This window comes from Cherax quadricarinatus, chromosome 68 (genome assembly GCF_038502225.1).
Source record: "Cherax quadricarinatus isolate ZL_2023a chromosome 68, ASM3850222v1, whole genome shotgun sequence".
Lineage (NCBI taxonomy): Eukaryota > Metazoa > Arthropoda > Malacostraca > Decapoda > Parastacidae > Cherax > Cherax quadricarinatus.
This window is the reverse complement of record NC_091359.1, coordinates 13,565,733-13,582,360: the sequence shown is the minus strand read 5'-3', so window position 1 is coordinate 13,582,360 and position 16,628 is coordinate 13,565,733. Positions and strand designations below refer to the sequence as shown.

The 16,628-nt window shown below is 42.8% G+C and overlaps 1 protein-coding gene across 3 annotated transcripts in view; it reads right to left on the bottom strand.

The window, feature by feature from the left end:
* LOC128697755 (QRFP-like peptide receptor) overlaps window positions 1-16,628 on the bottom strand; it is a 250,823-nt gene that overhangs the window by 45,470 nt on the left and 188,725 nt on the right. For all 3 annotated transcript variants that reach the window (XR_011393938.1, XM_070099687.1, XM_070099688.1), the window contains exon 3: window positions 1,741-1,862. Coding sequence is in view for 2 of the 3 variants with exons in the window: in XM_070099687.1 (XP_069955788.1) it covers window positions 1,741-1,862 (122 nt within the window). In the remaining variant the exon portion in view is untranslated. The remainder of the gene's footprint in view (window positions 1-1,740; window positions 1,863-16,628) is intronic.

Sequence of the window (16,628 nt, the reverse complement as noted above, 5' to 3'; positions counted from 1 at the left end):
ACCTCTGTTGTCTCCAGTATTTATATCACCTCTACTCCGACTGAAGAATCTTGACGAACAGGTAGCAACGACACCCAAGTATTGCGCATGTAGTACTTATCCTCATCTTCATACTACAGTTAATAAGCGACATAATTTTACCGGAGTATAATGCACAAAATGCAAAACCTTCAGAGTCTCATACGTAATTAGGTCCGGGACGCCCTGACATACATCACAGATCAGCTCTCAGTTACTGAAAATGATTGTAACAATGTCACTTATAGCTCTGTTTTATAGCGTTCAGCTCACATCCGAAGGGACCAGAATTCGACTCACAACCAACGCATTAAATATTTGCCTAAATATTAGTCACCTGTTGTGAGTGGAATCCTGGGGGTTAACTGTACGTATGTTACGATCTGTCAGCCTTACAAATGAAATTACTTGAAACTATAAAAGTGACGCCAGTATGAATGCTGTTATTGCGAATAATTTCATAATTAATGCTTGGAGTAAAATGCCCGATGTTAAGTGTGTATCTGTAACCTTGGAGGTGGAGCAAGCAGATTACATGCGAAGTTTTAAGAGAGGGTATGACAGGGCCAACGAGGTTAGGAATTGTGTCACTGTAATCGGAAGTTGTGGCCAGGAGTATAACTGGGTACTTCCAATTAGGTGTATATATCCATATGAAATACAAGATGAGTACACACAAATGATGACAACTAGGCAAGTATCCCTAGGTGAGTACAAGATGAATACAACAAGGTAAGTATCCCTAGGTGAGTACAAGATGAATACAACAGGGTAAGTATCCCTAGGTGAGTACAAGATGAATACAACAGGGCAAGTATCCCTAGGTGAGTACAAGATGAATACAACAGGGCAAGTATCCCTAGGTGAGTACAAAATGAATACAACAGGGCAAGTATCCCTAGGTGAGTACAAGATGAATACAACAGGGCAAGTATCCCTAGGTGAGTACAAGATGAATACAACAGGGCAAGTATCCCTAGGTGAGTACAAGATGAATACAACAGGGCAAGTATCCCTAGGTGAATACAAGATGAATACAACAGGGCAAGTATCCCTAGGTGAGTACAAGATGAATACAACAAGGCAAGTATCCCTAGGTGAGTACAAGATGAATACAACAAGGCAAGTATCCCTAGGTGAGTACAAGATGAATACAACAAGGCAAGTATCCCTAGGTGAATACAAGATGAATACAACAAGGCAAGTATCCCTAGGTGAGTACAAGATGAATACAACAGGGCAAGTATCCCTAGGTGAGTACAAGATGAATACAACAGGGCAAGTATCCCTAGGTGAGTACAAGATGAATACAACAAGGCAAGTATCCCTTGGTGAGTACAAGATGAATACAACAAGGCAAGTATCCCTAGGTGAGTACAAGATGAATACAACAAGGCAAGTATCCCTAGGTGAGTACAAGATGAATACAACAAGGCAAGTATCCCTAGGTGAGTACAAGATGAATACAACAAGGCAAGTATCCCTAGGTGAATACAAGATGAATACAACAAGGCAAGTATCCCTAGGTGAGTACAAGATGAATACAACAGGGCAAGTATCCCTAGGTGAGTACAAGATGAATACAACAGGGCAAGTATCCCTAGGTGAGTACAAGATGAATACAACAAGGCAAGTATCCCTTGGTGAGTACAAGATGAATACAACAAGGCAAGTATCCCTAGGTGAGTACAAGATGAATACAACAGGGCAAGTGCTACTGACCTCTCTATACTCATGGTAGTGAGTGTAAGAACAGAACATATGGCTGAGAGAGCTTGAAGGAAGTACAGCATCTTACACAGCAGCTCTCCCAGCGTCCACGAGTAAGAGAACAATCTTGCCAGCTGTAATAAAGATGTCTTGCGTAAATAATAAAGATATCTTACAAAAACAATAAAATCTACGTTATTCGAGATATTCTTTAGGATGCGTAAACTTATGGACATATATATTGAAGGAATGGAATACTCTCAGTGTTTATGTTAAATACCAGTCACCATCACCAGGAATCATTTCTGGATACAAGATACAATATATAAGATAAAATATACAGTATTAAATATACAGAATACAATATGAAAAAATAAATTAGCCAGGGTGTGAGGTGTACAAATGTTCTATATTCTATGATACACCCTATAAAATAAACAGACTCTGGACGTCATTATTGCCAGGCTCCAGTTGAGTTACCAGTATCTCTACCTGGAGGGTATTCCGTGGATCAACGCCCCCGGTGCCCGGTCAACGACCAGGCCTCCAGGTGGATCAGGGCCCCTGGTCAACCAGGCAGGTTGCGCCACCCGCTGATGTTGACATCAATAAATGACAACTTTGCCAGATGGACTATTGTCACACCTTGCATCATCATGTACTGGAATGCGATGCAATTAATGCAGAGACAACTTACAAATATTAAAGAAATGTCAAGACATTTTATCCACAGTGGAAAAATACCTGACTTTGCCCACTGTCAAAAGCGTATAACCACTTAGACTTGTGTAAATTCAACCATACCTTGCTAAAATATAATATAAATAATTCAGAACCACATATAAGCTACACTAACATTTGCAGACCTAATTCATATGTGCGTAAATAACTAAATACAACTGTAGCCAAATATAAATACGTAAGTAGTTTATTACCACTGTAACGTATTCAGTAAAACTACCGAGAAGTATAATTCTTGAGGCTCGGTAATCTTTACTGATAAAAACGTTAATATGAAGCAAAGTAGTGATGAACGACTGTCAACGAATAAACAATTCTGGAAGGGTTTATGTGTTAATAGGTTTATGGACTTTGTGGCCTTGTGGAATATGAGGATAACTGTGCCACAAAAGCTTCTGGAACAGTGCAATGAGACAGTATTCACAGGTGATACCTCGCCAGATATGTACTAGTTATATATAAATAACCCACACATAGAAGAGAGGAGCTTACGACGACGTTTCGGTCCGTTTTGGACTATTCACTCTAACGAAAAGTAGAGGAGGGAGTATATATAGGTCAGCAGACAGGGCTGAGCAGTTACAGGGATACTCTTGGTATATACATGAACTATGCTTCGAAACCCCGCCTAGTATTCTGCTTATTCATGCATATATATGAATATATAAATATACATGAACAGGACCGTGGTTCGAGCCCCTTGTCCACCTTTCAGTTTATTCATATATAAACGTTTACAAAAACTTTGATAACGTATATCCTCACCAGACGGGACCCGAGTCTCTCCACATAACTTCCTCTGATAAAAGTTCCTCACAGCAACATTATGAAATACTGGTACAGAGGATATCTTTCACAACTCGATTGGCTCTAGGCCAACTCTTGGGCATGGCCTACGTCCACTAGCGGGTCCCGCTCACCTGTGACGATATCTTCAACTGGTGCAGATCACTTCTGGCGCCAATAAACAAGTATCCCTCTTGTATCTGCTGCAGCTTGTTTAAAACTACGGAAGTGGACATCTGTCAAGACTGAGGGGCTCATTACTTCCCCGTACACTGTCACCAGTATGTAATCTCTACACTGAATTGTAAAAGCCACTGGCTGGCGATACGTGATAATGAAGCTACGCGGGTGTTACACATGTATCGTAATAAACTATCGATACTGTATACCGTTAATGTACTAAAAGCCTCTCAATGGTGTCCCGTGGCGACGATGTCGCCTCACACACGGAGTGTCCGTGGTTCAATTCCCGGCCGTGTGGAAACATTGAGCGTGTTTCCTTACACCTAGAAAGTAGGTAAGATAAGATAAGATAAGATTTTGTTCGGATTTTTAACCCCGGAGGGTTAGCCACCCAGGATAACCCAAGAAAGTCAGTGCGTCATCGAGGACTGTCTAACTTATTTCCATTGGGGTCCTTAATCTTGTCCCCCAGGATGCGACCCACACCAGTCGACTAACACCCAGGTACCTATTTGCTGCTAGGTGAACAGGACAATAGGTGTAAGGAAACGTGTCGGAATTTCCACCCGCCGGGAATCGAACCCGGGCCCTCCGTGTGTGAAGCGGGAGCTTTAGCCACCAGACCACCGGGCCACCTCAGGTACCTGGGTGTTAGCAGACTGGTGTGGGTAGCATCTTGGGGGACAAGACTGAAGGATCCCAATGTAAATAAAACAGACAGTATCTCGATGAAGCACTTGGGTTGTCCTGGGTAGCTAACCCTCCAGGTTATAAATCCCGACAAAATCTTATCTCTGAACGTCATGAAGAAACCTTGAGGGTACGAGAAAGTGTAGTGGCGGACCTACATTTCTGGGGTCCTAAATAATAATCATGGGGGAGGGTTAAACCCGTAGGATTATGCAGAGCACTGGGGGGGGATGGAAGGTATTCAGGCTCAATTCAGGGAACTAGAGCACAGATCCAATTCCCTAGATCAAGAGCCCCTCACCAGCACCAAGGAGCCTCCTTCACAGCCACCAACGGCTGCCCTACATCATACTTTAATAATCTTTCTGTTTTTATTTAGACTTTTAATAATCTTTCAGTTTTTATTAAAACTTTTATTTTGTATTGAATTACACTACATTAAAATTATTATTAAAAAAAAACTTCTCATAGAGTAGATCCAAAATGTTTAAGCAATGTGGATTAAAGTGGCTTTTGGGGCCCTCCGGGATTAGGGGCCCTCAAGCTTAATCTTCATTAGTTTCATAGTAGATCCGCCCCTGGGAAAGCGTAAACAGGAGAGGAATGACTGTGGTTTATGTGAGGGCGGAGGTTAGGTTAGGTTAGGTTAGGTTAGGTTAGGTTAGGTTAGGTTAGGTTAGGTTAGGTTATGTTATGTTATGTTATGTTAGGTTAGGTTAGGTTAGGTTAGATTAGGTTAGGTTAGGTTAGGTTATGTTAGGTTAGGTTAGGTTAGGTTAGGTTAGGTTAGGTTAGGTTATGTTAGGTTAGGTTAGGTTAGGTTATGTTAGGTTAGGTTAGGTTAGGTTAGGTTAGGTTAGGTTAGGTTAGGTCATGTTAGGTTAGGTTAGGTTAGGTTAGGTTAGGTTAGGTTCGGTTAGGTTAGGTTAGGTTAGGTTAGGTTAGGTTATGTTATGTTATGTTAGGTTAGGTTAGGTTAGGTTAGGTTAGGTTAGGTTAGGTTAGGTTAGGTTAGGTTAGGTTAGGTTAGGTTAGGTTAGGTTAGGTTATGTTAGGTTAGGTTAGGTTAGGTTAGGCTAGGTTAGGTTAGGTTAGGTTAGGTTAGGTTAGGTTAGGTTATGTTAGGTTAGGTTAGGTTAGGTTAGGTTAGGTTAGGTTAGGTTATGTTAGGTTAGGTTAGGTTAGGTTAGGTTAGGTTAGGTTAGGTTATGTTAGGTTAGGTTAGGTTAGGTTAGGTTAGGTTAGGTTAGGTTATGTTAGGTTAGGTTAGGTTAGGTTAGGTTAGGTTAGGTTAGGTTATGTTAGGTTAGGTTAGGTTAGGTTAGGTTAGGTTAGGTTAGGTTATGTTAGGTTAGGTTAGGTTAGGTTAGGTTAGGTTAGGTTAGGTTAGGTTAGGTTATGTTAGGTTAGGTTAGGTTAGGTTAGGTTAGGTTAGGTTATGTTAGGTTATGTTAGGTTAGGTTAGGTTAGGTTAGGTTAGGTTAGGTTAGGCTAGGTTAGGTTAGGTTAGGTTAGGTTAGGTTAGGTTAGGTTAGGCTAGGTTAGGTTAGGTTAGGTTAGGTTAGGTTAGGCTAGGTTAGGTTAGGTTAGGTTAGGTTAGGTTAGGTTAGGTTAGGTTAGGCTAGGTTAGGTTAGGTTAGGTTAGGTTAGGTTAGGCTAGGTTAGGTTAGGTTAGGTTAGGTTAGGTTAGGTTAGGTTAGGTTAGGCTAGGTTAGGTTAGGTTAGGTTAGGTTAGGTTAGGTTAGGTTAGGCTAGGTTAGGTTAGGTTAGGTTAGGTTAGGTTAGGTTAGGTTAGGTTAGGCTAGGTTAGGTTAGGTTAGGTTAGGTTAGGTTAGGTTAGGTTAGGTTAGGTTCCTCAGGAAACAGGACAAGTGTTTCCTGACGAAGGTTTTAGCCAGATGATGACCCACCGTTGGAGCTTTCGGTCATCTGACCGAGGCCTTCCGTTGGCTTACCGGTCCACAGAGGGAAGGGAAACCCAACAAGGTGTCATCCTCATCGACGCTAATGAACCCGATAAATCAGGTGACCTTCCTGCTGGCGTCAGTGCTTTGATGTTCTCGGGAAATTGAGCAGTTGAGATATTTTTCTCTAACTTTGCTGTGACGGCCAAAATTGCTACAGGCAAGGAAGACAGACGGGTTAAGAGGCACGTCAGTTCCTCTGTTTTATATTATTATTATTATAATAAAAAAGAAGCGCTAAACCACAAGGGCTATACATCGCTGCCCCTGTTTTATAATAATATGTTATTTTTCCCCTATAATCTACCTGGTCTATAATTACTATTACATTTGCTTTGTCTGCTATTGTAAGATGAAGTCCAGGATCTTTCCTTAATTCATGGTATAACTTAACAAATCTATGAGGACATTTTTTTTTACACAGGGTTTGACAAGGTTAGGTTAAGAATCCCTGGCTTTATTGACAAGCTATTTACAAGTTAAGGATTCCTCACTTCACTGACAAGCTAAGAGCTGTAGAGGTCTGAGCTCAGACCTCTACAACAGAAGCAGAAACACACTGCATACTAGTGGCTTTCTTTTGTTTTATTACATGTCAACTACATGATGGTTGAGTTTTTTAAATGTAAGGGTTTAATTATTTATCTTACCTAAACCCGTGTGGGTTATTTAGCGCAAGGAGTAGTGAACGTTCAAGCTTCCGTCCGTTCACTATACCCTGACTGCAAATGATTTAGTTGCGAAATTTACTAATTTTTGCATCCCATAAGAAGAAATAAAAATATGAATTTGAATAAAAAGCCTATTCGGATATAACGAAGAATAACCCATGAAAGCTAGGTAGACGTGGCTTAGTTCCATTAGGGCTCCTTGTTTAGATCCTCCCCAGGATATGATCTACAACAGCCGACTAACTCCTAGATCCATATTTACTGCTTAGTAACAGGGGGCAGCTGGTGCTGATTACAGACAGAGGTACATAATGGGCCCAGGTACTGGGCCCCAAAGTTTTGATAGCTGAGCAAGTTACAAAGGCTTGCTCATACGTCTCGCCCCGCCCAGGACTCAAGTTCTTTTGGCTGTGGCCTACATGCTCGACCCCTTGACAGATGGGTGGCTACACACACACACACACACGCGCGTTTACTCTGATCTTAGTGATTTTTCATATCTGTTATTACGCTGCAGTCAAAAATGTGCTACACCGTCAGCAGCAAGTAACAAGTCACACAAAGGGGGGGGGGAGAGGAACACTATGTGTCAGCAGGTGGATATGGCTGACATCACAAAACCGTGACCAATCTTAAATACTTTCATAGATTTATCAAACTAATTTCTGGGAAACTTGGGAGATGAAAGCTCATCTGGTTACCAAAATTATTCATTAAGAAATATTTAACTGTAATATAATGAAAAATATAAAGGAGCTATACATTATTATTATTATTATTATTATTATTATTATTATTATTATTATTATTATTACTATTATTATTATTATTATTATTATTATTATTATTATTATTATTATTATTATTATTATTCTTTGTGGAGAAATACCAGTCCCATACATACAGGAAATAGAAGGAAATCAGATTTAATCCAGAGGAGAGAGTGAAGTTCCGATTCTTCGGATCAAGAGCCCCATGAAGGTGTCTGTGGAGTAAACAGACTTTGTCACCTTCCCACCTCCACACTTTCTGGGCAGATTCAATTATTCTCTCTCCAGCCTCGAGGTTATCCAGATTTAATTACACCCAGACACGTACCACTCAGACACAACATTAAGCCTCCCTAATACACAAATTTATGCATTCCTAACAAAATATTCCTTGACATTCATTTATGCCACTACTACTACAACTACTATTGGCTGGTTAACTGGACATGTCAGATCTGTTTGTGACCTGACAGAACTCATTGTGTGGGCAAAATGCTGTCAATGACGGATCGCTTTATACCGTATTCGTGTCTAAACTCTCATAGCCTCGTTGTTGACTCAAAAATCCCCTACTAACTGCATCATCCAGGAAGGCCCCGCTTTACAGCACTTCACTTAGCAATGTTTCGCTAATGCAGCGGTTCTCAATTATACCCATTCTTCATTTATTCAAACTTCCTACAATAAATATATTTAACACTCACTCTAAGTTAATGACCAAAATATTTTAAAGTAAGTAATGTGTGTACTGTATATGTATTTTTTAAGCCTAGCTCTATTGCTCACTTAATATATGATAGTGTAAACATATTATCAAGCATTTATGTGCATTTGAAAGGGAAAAAAGGACTATGTCTCACTTTACAGCACCTGTAGTTTAGAGGTAGCCTGGGACGTACCCTGCTGTATAAGCGGGGCCCTCCTGTACTTCCATGTTCTTCTGTGAGTGATCTAACCAAGAAGGCATTTCTAAGGTTAAAAAGTAGGATAACATAACAAAATCAAGTTATCAGAGCTAATTCCATCGGTGTTTTTTACCCTGGGTACCTCAGACGTCAGCCCACTACCACCTTGCTCAACTCCACCCGGGAATCAAACTCGGCTCCCTTTCCTTTGCCAGCCGAACATACACTAATCTATTTCAGGCATCCTCTGTGACGTGACAAACTCAAAAACATCCTCACATGCATATTAATGCGCAAATTACCATGAAGAAAGTGTTTTCCGTCAGAAAATGGCAGTGTTCGTGCAGGTTGATTGGTGTTAGTTATGTGAAGGTCGTACAGCGCCTGGTGAATGGCAGGCAATCAAGGTTAATCATAAGGTGGGAAGAGGAGCTAAAATTCATTGGATCAAGAGCCTTTCACTAGCATCAAGGCACCCGCCTTGGATCCTCATCAGCGGGGAGAGAGGGAGGTTGTTCCTGGCTTTGTTTGGCATTATTTACAAAGGTGTTTGTTTACATTTTCCGAGCAGAATTTATTTTTTTTTTACAGCAGCCTTCAAAATATACAGATGAACATATAAATACACTATGTAGATTTAATCTCAAAAGTTCAAAAAAATATATATGAACTGCTTATGTACGAACTTATACTGATTTTTCAACTTTCTCGAGAACTCTAGAACATACACACACACACACACACACACACACACACACACACACACACACACACACACACACACACACACACAATTGGAAGCTGAAGGCTCAGACGAGTCACAGGGATGTTAGGAAGTATTTCTTCAGTCATAGAGTCGTCAAGAAGTGGAATAGCCTAGCAAGTGATATAGTGGAGGCAGGAACCATACATAGCTTTAAGACGAGGTATGATAAAGCTCAGGAAGCAGAGAGAGAGAGAGGACCTAGTAGCGATCAGTGAAGAGGTGAGGCCAGGAGCTGAGTCTCGACCCCTGCAACCACAATTAGGTGAGTGGAGTTAGGTGAGTACACACATACACACACTCACATACGTGTGCTTCTGACGTACACTCATTATGCAGGTTTAACCTTGTAAATCAATGTTTTTATCAATGTTTTTATTTACCTTCTTTGCGCACACAACTTACAAATGTTGTTTCCACAATGGTCTTGAGGTCACACATATGGAAAAAAAATACATTACGAAGATATAGCCTCGTATGGTCATTGTGACTTACAGAGGACTTTAAAATATGGGGGTCACCTCTGGTGTAAATTGTGGGGCCCATAGCCTCGGAGAAGTGGATAAAAAGGCTTCAAGGAAGAATATTTGGATTTCTTCCTGAAGCCGTTTGAATATTTCACTTCCCCTACCACCCCACCACAGTTTGTTGCTGTTGTCTCAAATTTACTCCCGTATTACAGAACTTTATTCCCGTATTAAAGAAATTTACTTCCATATTACAGAAATTTACTCATATTACAGAAATTTACTCCCGTATTAACGAAATTTACTCCTGTATTACAGAACTTTATTCCCGTAATACAGAAATTTACTTCCATATTGCAGAAATTTACTCCCGTATTACAGAACTTTATTCCCGTATTACAGAAATTTACTCACATATTACAGAAATTTATTCCCGTATTAACGAAATTTACTCCCGTATTACAGAAATTTACTCCCGTATTAACGAAATTTTAATCACACAGGAAGTAAGTCTATTAGAGGTTTAGTATTTACGTTTCCACTACCCATTGGTGATAATGAATCTTTAGCCAGAAACGTCAGCAAATTTTGACGAATGGGAAAACATATAATTAATGTCGAAAGAGATGCTAGGTTCTTAACCATGCAAGCACCCTGTGGGAAAAGAGTGTCACCCTCTGGGGGAAAGTGTGGACCCTGTGGGAATTTTAGTAACTTGTCATTCCTAAACTATCAAACTATCCTTTACTTGTACCCGACTTCAAAGGGAGGGAGGAAGGATGGGTCTTTACGCTAGTGATGAGCTATTCGTCCAAAGGAATTGGATACACCCTTCCGTTCCTTGCATCAAACCTATTTACTTCCCACTGCAAGCCATAGCAAAACTCCTACGTGTTGAGCATCTCTCCATGAACATAACAATGACTCTCCCACTACTTCCTCCATCCCTCCATCACTGTTGGACCTTCCCTGGTATCTCTGCGTGCTCCAGTTTGTGAATCAATCTCTGGTGAGGAATAATGTCGAATGTTTTACTACCGTCCAAGAATATGCAGCCATTCTAGTATTATTTTGCTTGATTCGGGTTTTTTGTCGAAGAACTACGCTAAGCTGCAGAAGGTTTGGTCTGGGACCGGGCCACGGGAGCGATGACCTCCGGAGGTAGGTCCACGTAAACTCCAAGTTAGTGAGAGAAGACTTACCTCCCTAAATCCACACTAGCTTAATGTAAAAAAAAAAACGAATGTCACACTTTTGTAGATGTTCAACCACACTTTTTCTGATTATATTTACAAATACTATGTATTCGTGTCAGTGACACTGGCCTCTTGCCTGTCCTCCTTGCTTGTATTTTGGGATTGCATTTGTAGTACTGTAGACAGTACATTTGTTGTAGATCATTGCTAGAGGTTCGCACAGTATATTCACCTATATGTGGTTTCAGGGGTCAAGTCACAGCTCCTGGCTTCGCCTCTTATCTGGTCGCTACTAGGTCCACTCTCTCTCCCTGTTCCATGAGCTTTGTGTGTTTGTACTCACCTAGTTGAGGTTGCAGGGGTCGAGTCCAAGCTCCTGGCCCCGCCTCTTCACTGGTAGTTACTAGGTCACTCTCCCTGAACCATGAGCTTTATCGTACCTCTGCTTAAAGCTATGTATGGATCCTGCCTCCACTACATCGCTTCCCAAACTGTTCCACTTCCTGACTACTCTGTGGCTGAAGAAATACTTCCTAACATCCCTGTGATTCATCTGTGTCTTCAGCTTCCAACTGTGTCCCCGTGTTGTTGTGTCCAGTCTCTGGAACATCCTGTCTTTGTCCACCTTGTCAATTCCTCTCAGTATTTTGTAAGTCGTTATCATGTCCCCCCTATCTCTCCTGTCCTCCAATGTCGTCAGGTTGATTTCCCTTAACCTCTCCTCGTAGGACATACCTCTTAGTTCTGAGACTAGTCTTGTTGCAAACCTTTGCACTTTCTCTAGTTTCTTTACATGCTTGGCTAGGTGTGGGTTCCAAACTGGTGCCGCATACTCCAATATGGGTCTAACGTACACTGTGTACAGGGTTCTGAACGATTCCTTGTGTGTGTGTGTGTGTGTGTGTGTGTGTGTGTGTGTGTGTGTGTGTGTGTGTGTTTGTGTGTGTGTGTGTGTGTGTGTGTGTGTGTGTGTGTGTGTGTATGTGTGTGTGTGTGTGTGTGTGTGTGTGTGTGTGTGTGTGTGTGTGTGTGTGTGTGTGTACTCACCTATTTGTGGTTGCAGGGGTCGAGTCACAGCTCCTGGCCCCGCCTCTTCGCTGATTGCTACTAGGTCCTCTCTCTCCCTGCCCCATGAGCTCTATCATACCTCGCCTTAAAACTATGTATGGCTCCCGTCTCCACTACGTCACTTTCTAGGCTATTCCACTGCCTGACTACTCTATGACTGAAGAAATACTTCCTAACGTCTCTTTCATTCATCTGAGTCTTCAACTTCCAATTGTGACCTCTTGTGTATGTGTCCCTTCTCTGGAACATCCCGTCTTTGTCCACCTTGTCTATTCCGCGCAGTATTTTATATGTCGTTATCATGTCTCCCCTGACCCTCCTGTCCTCCAGTGTCGTCAGGCCGATTTCCCTCAACCTTTCTTCGTAGGACAATCCCCGTAGCTCTGGGACTAGTCTTGTTGCGAACCTTTGCACTTTCTCTAATTTCTTGACGTGCTTGACTAGGTGTGGATTCCAAACTGGTGCTGCATACTCCAGTATGGGCCTGACGTAAATGGTATACAGAGTCTTAAACGAATTCTTACTGAGGTATCGGAACGCTATCCGTAGGTTTGCCAGGCTCCCGTATGCTGCAGCAGTTATCTGATTGATGTGCGCCTCAGGAGATATGCTCGGTGTTATACTCACCCCCAGATCTTTTTCCTTGAGTGAGGTTTGCAGTCTTTGGCCATCTAAACTATATTGTGTCTGCGGTCTTCTTTGCCCTTCCCCAATCTTCATGACTTTGCATTTGGCAGGGTTAAATTCAAGGAGCCAGTTGCTGGACCAGGCTTGTAGCCTCTCCAGGTCTCTTTGTAGTCGTGCCTGATCCTCATCCGACTTGATTCTTCTCATTAACTTCACATCATCTGCAAACAAGGACACTTCTGAGTCTATCCCTTCCGTTATGTCGTTCACATATACCAAGAACAGCACAGGTCCTAGGACTGACCCCTGTGGAACCCCGCTTGTCACAGGCGCCCACTCCGACACCTCGTCGCGTACCATGACTCGTTGTTGCCTTCCTGTCAGGTATTCTCTGATCCATTGCAGTGCCTTTCCTGTTATGTGTGCCTGATCCTCTAGTTTTTGCAGTAACCTCTTGTGAGGAAATGTGTCGAAGGCCTTCTTGCAGTCCAAAAATATGCAGTCTATCCACCCCTCTCTCTCTTGTCTTACTTCTGTCACCTTGTCATAAAACTCTAGTAGGTTTGTGACACAGGATTTTCCTTCCCTGAAACCGTGCTGGTTGTCAATTATGCACTTGTTTCTTTCCAGGTGCTCCACCACTCTCCTCCTGATGATCTTCTCCATGACCTTGCATACTATACACGTTAGTGATACAGGACTGTAGTTTAGTGCCTCATGTCTGTCTCCCTTTTTAAAAATTGGGACTACATTTGCCATTTTCCATACCTCAGGGAGTTGCCCAGTTTCAAATGATGTACTGAAGATCTTTGTTAATGGCTCACAAAATATCTCTGCTCCCTCTTTAAGGACCCATGGAGAGATGTTGTCTGGTCCCACCGCCTTTGAGGTGTCAAGTTCGCATAGCAGCTTCTTCACCTCCTCCTTGGTTATATGTACCTCATCCAGCACTTGCTGGTGTGCCCCCCTGTTCTGATTTCCTGGATTCCTACTGGTTTCCACTGTAAATACCTCTTTAAATCTTGTGTTGAGCTCCTGACATACCTCTCGGTCATTTCTTGTGAATTCCCCATCACCCTTCCTCAGTCTGATTACCTGGTCCTTGACTGTTGTTTTCCTCCTGATGTGGCTGTACAACAGCTTCGGGTCAGTCTTTACTTTTGATGCTATGTCATTTTCATATTGTCTCTGAGCCTCCCTTCTTATCTGTGCATATTCGTTTCTGGCTCTTCGGCTAATTTCTTTATTTTCCTGAGCTCTCTGTCTTCTGTACCTTTTCCATTCTCTAGTACACCTAGTTTTTGCCTCCCTACACCTTTGGGTGAACCAAGGACTCGTTCTGTTCTTCCCATTATTTCTGTTTCCCTTGGGAACAAACCTCTCCTCTGCCTCCTTGCATTTTGTTGCCACATAGTCCATCATTTCTTGTACTGGTTTTCCTGTCAGTTCCCTCTCCCACTGAATGTCTTGAAGGAAGTTCCTCATGCCTGAGTAGTTCCCCCTTTTGTAGTTTGGTTTTCCCCAGCCTATTCCTGCTACTCTCTCCACTTGGAGCTCAACTATGTAGTCGAAGCACAGAACCACATGATCACTAGCTCCCAGGGGCCTTTCATACATGATACCCTCGATGTCCGAACTACTCAAGGTGAATACAAGGTCCAGCCTTGCTGGTTCATCCTCTCCTCTCTCTCTGGTAGTGTCTCTAACATGTTGATGCATGAGGTTTTCCAGTACCACATCCATAATCTTGGCTCTCCATGTTTCGGGACCCCCATGGGGCTCCAGGTTTTCCCAGTCAATCTCTTTGTGATTGAAATCACCCATAACTAGTAACTTTGCTCCCCCCATGTGTGCTCTCCTGGCCACCTCGGCTAGTGTGTCGATCATTGCTCTGTTGCTCTCATCGTATTCTTCTCTTGGCCTCCTGCAGTTCTGTGGTGGGTTGTACATTACTGCAATTATCACCTTATGTCCCTCAGACTGGATTGTTCCTACTAAGTAGTCCCTTTCGCCCGTGCCATCCATTCCTTCTATGTTCTCAAAACCCCACTGGTTTTTAATGAGCAGTGCAACTCCTCCCCCTCTCCTCCCTCTGTCTTTCCTGAGGATTTGATATCCGGATGGAAAGATTGAATCTGTTATTATTCTGGTGAGTTTTGTTTCTGTAAGTGCTATTATGTCTGGGGATGTCTCCTTGATTCTTTCGTGCCACTCCTCATACTTGTTTGTTATTCCATCTGCATTTGTATACCACACCTTCAACTTCTTTTCTAAGACTGTGGTCTGGGAGGTATATTGGGGTTGGGGAAGTGGGAGACCTGGTAAGGAACTATGGGTTGTTGCTGTGGGGGTGGAGTTTGTAATGTAATGGGTGGGGGCATTGGATGTGGCATGGGTGTTTTGATTTAGAGTGTTTGGTTGCACTGGGGTTGACCTGGTTGGGAGGCTTCTATAGGAAGTTGTGAGGGAGGCTGTATTTGATCTTCTTCCTGGGTCTGGGATCTCTTGTCTGTCTTCTCCATCCCCTCTCTTTCCTCCTTTCGCCTTTGTACCATTTCTCTCAGTTTCTGCCTTTCTTCTTGTGTTCTGTCGCGGTCTAGATACACCTTCCAGTATTCCGGCATGTCCCTTAATCGTGCTTTCTCCTGCAGGATCCTGTTCCGAGTCGCTTCTGCCTTGAAGGTCACTTTCACTGGCCGGGTTCTTTTTTTTACAAACCCTCCTATTCTCCGAAAAATTTCGAGCTGGGTCATCTCGTCTTCTCCTATTGCTTTCATGATGCTTTCAATTGCTTTTTTTCCCCTTGTGTGTGTGTGTGTGTGTGTGTGTGTGTGTGTGTGTGTGTGTGTGTGTGTGTGTGTGTGTGTGTGTGTGTGTGTGTGTGTTTTTACTTCCCTATTTGTACTTACCTACTTGTTGTTGCAGGGGTCGATTTACAGCTCCTGGCCCCATCAGTGTGTGTGGGTGTGTGTGTGGGTGTGTGTGTGTGTGTAAACGTGAAGCCTCCAGGCTTTTCCTTAGATTATACACAGAAAACTTACAACAACTTGTTGAAGAGAACTTGCCACTGCGAAAAGGAAAACCATTAAATGTGTCTCTATAAGCGAGGACACTGTTATACGTATTCTTTAAGGGGAGTTTCTGGGACTTGTCCAGAAGGTAAGTTTAAGTACAAAGTTAGGATCAAGGTGTTGTTGACGTGTGTTGGGCTGGTTGTTGGGGGAGAGAGGGAGGGAAGGAAGGAGGGAGAGAAGGGGGGAGGGAAGGAAGGGGGGAGGGAGGGAAGGAAGGAGGGAGAGAAGGGGGAGGGAAGGAAGAAGGAAGAGAGAGAGGGAAGGAGGGAGCGAGAGAGGAAGTTTATAAACTCAGGGTGCAGAAAATAAAACAATTTTATTAACAAATGTTTGACGTCATGAAGAACATAATTCCCGAGTATATTAGTGACACACACACACACACACACACACACACGCACACACACACACACACACACACACACACACACACACACACACGCACAAACACACACACAAACACGCACACACACACACACACACACACACAGTCATGGTACGTAATGATGTATCACAGTGGGCACCTGTGACGAGCGGGGTCCCACAGGGGTCGGTCCTAGGACCAGTGCTATTTTTGGTATATGTGAACGACATGATGGAAGGGTTAGACTCAGAAGTGTCCCTGTTTGCAGATGATGTGAAGTTAATGAGGGGAATTAAATCTGATGAGGACCAGGCAGGACTTCAAAGAGACCTGAACAGACTGGACACCTGGTCCAGCAAATGGCTTCTCGAATTTAATCCTGCCAAATGCAAAGTCATGAAGATAAGGGAAGGGCACAGAAGACCACAGACAGAGTATAGGCTAGGTGGCCAAAGACTGCAAACCTCACTCAAGGAGAAAGATCTTGGGGTGAGTATAACACCGAGCATGTCTCCGGAAACACACATCAATCAGATAACTGCTGCAGCATATGGGCGCCTGGCAAACCTGAGAACAGCATTCCGATACCTTAGTAAGGAATCATTCAAGACACTGTACACCGTGTATGTCA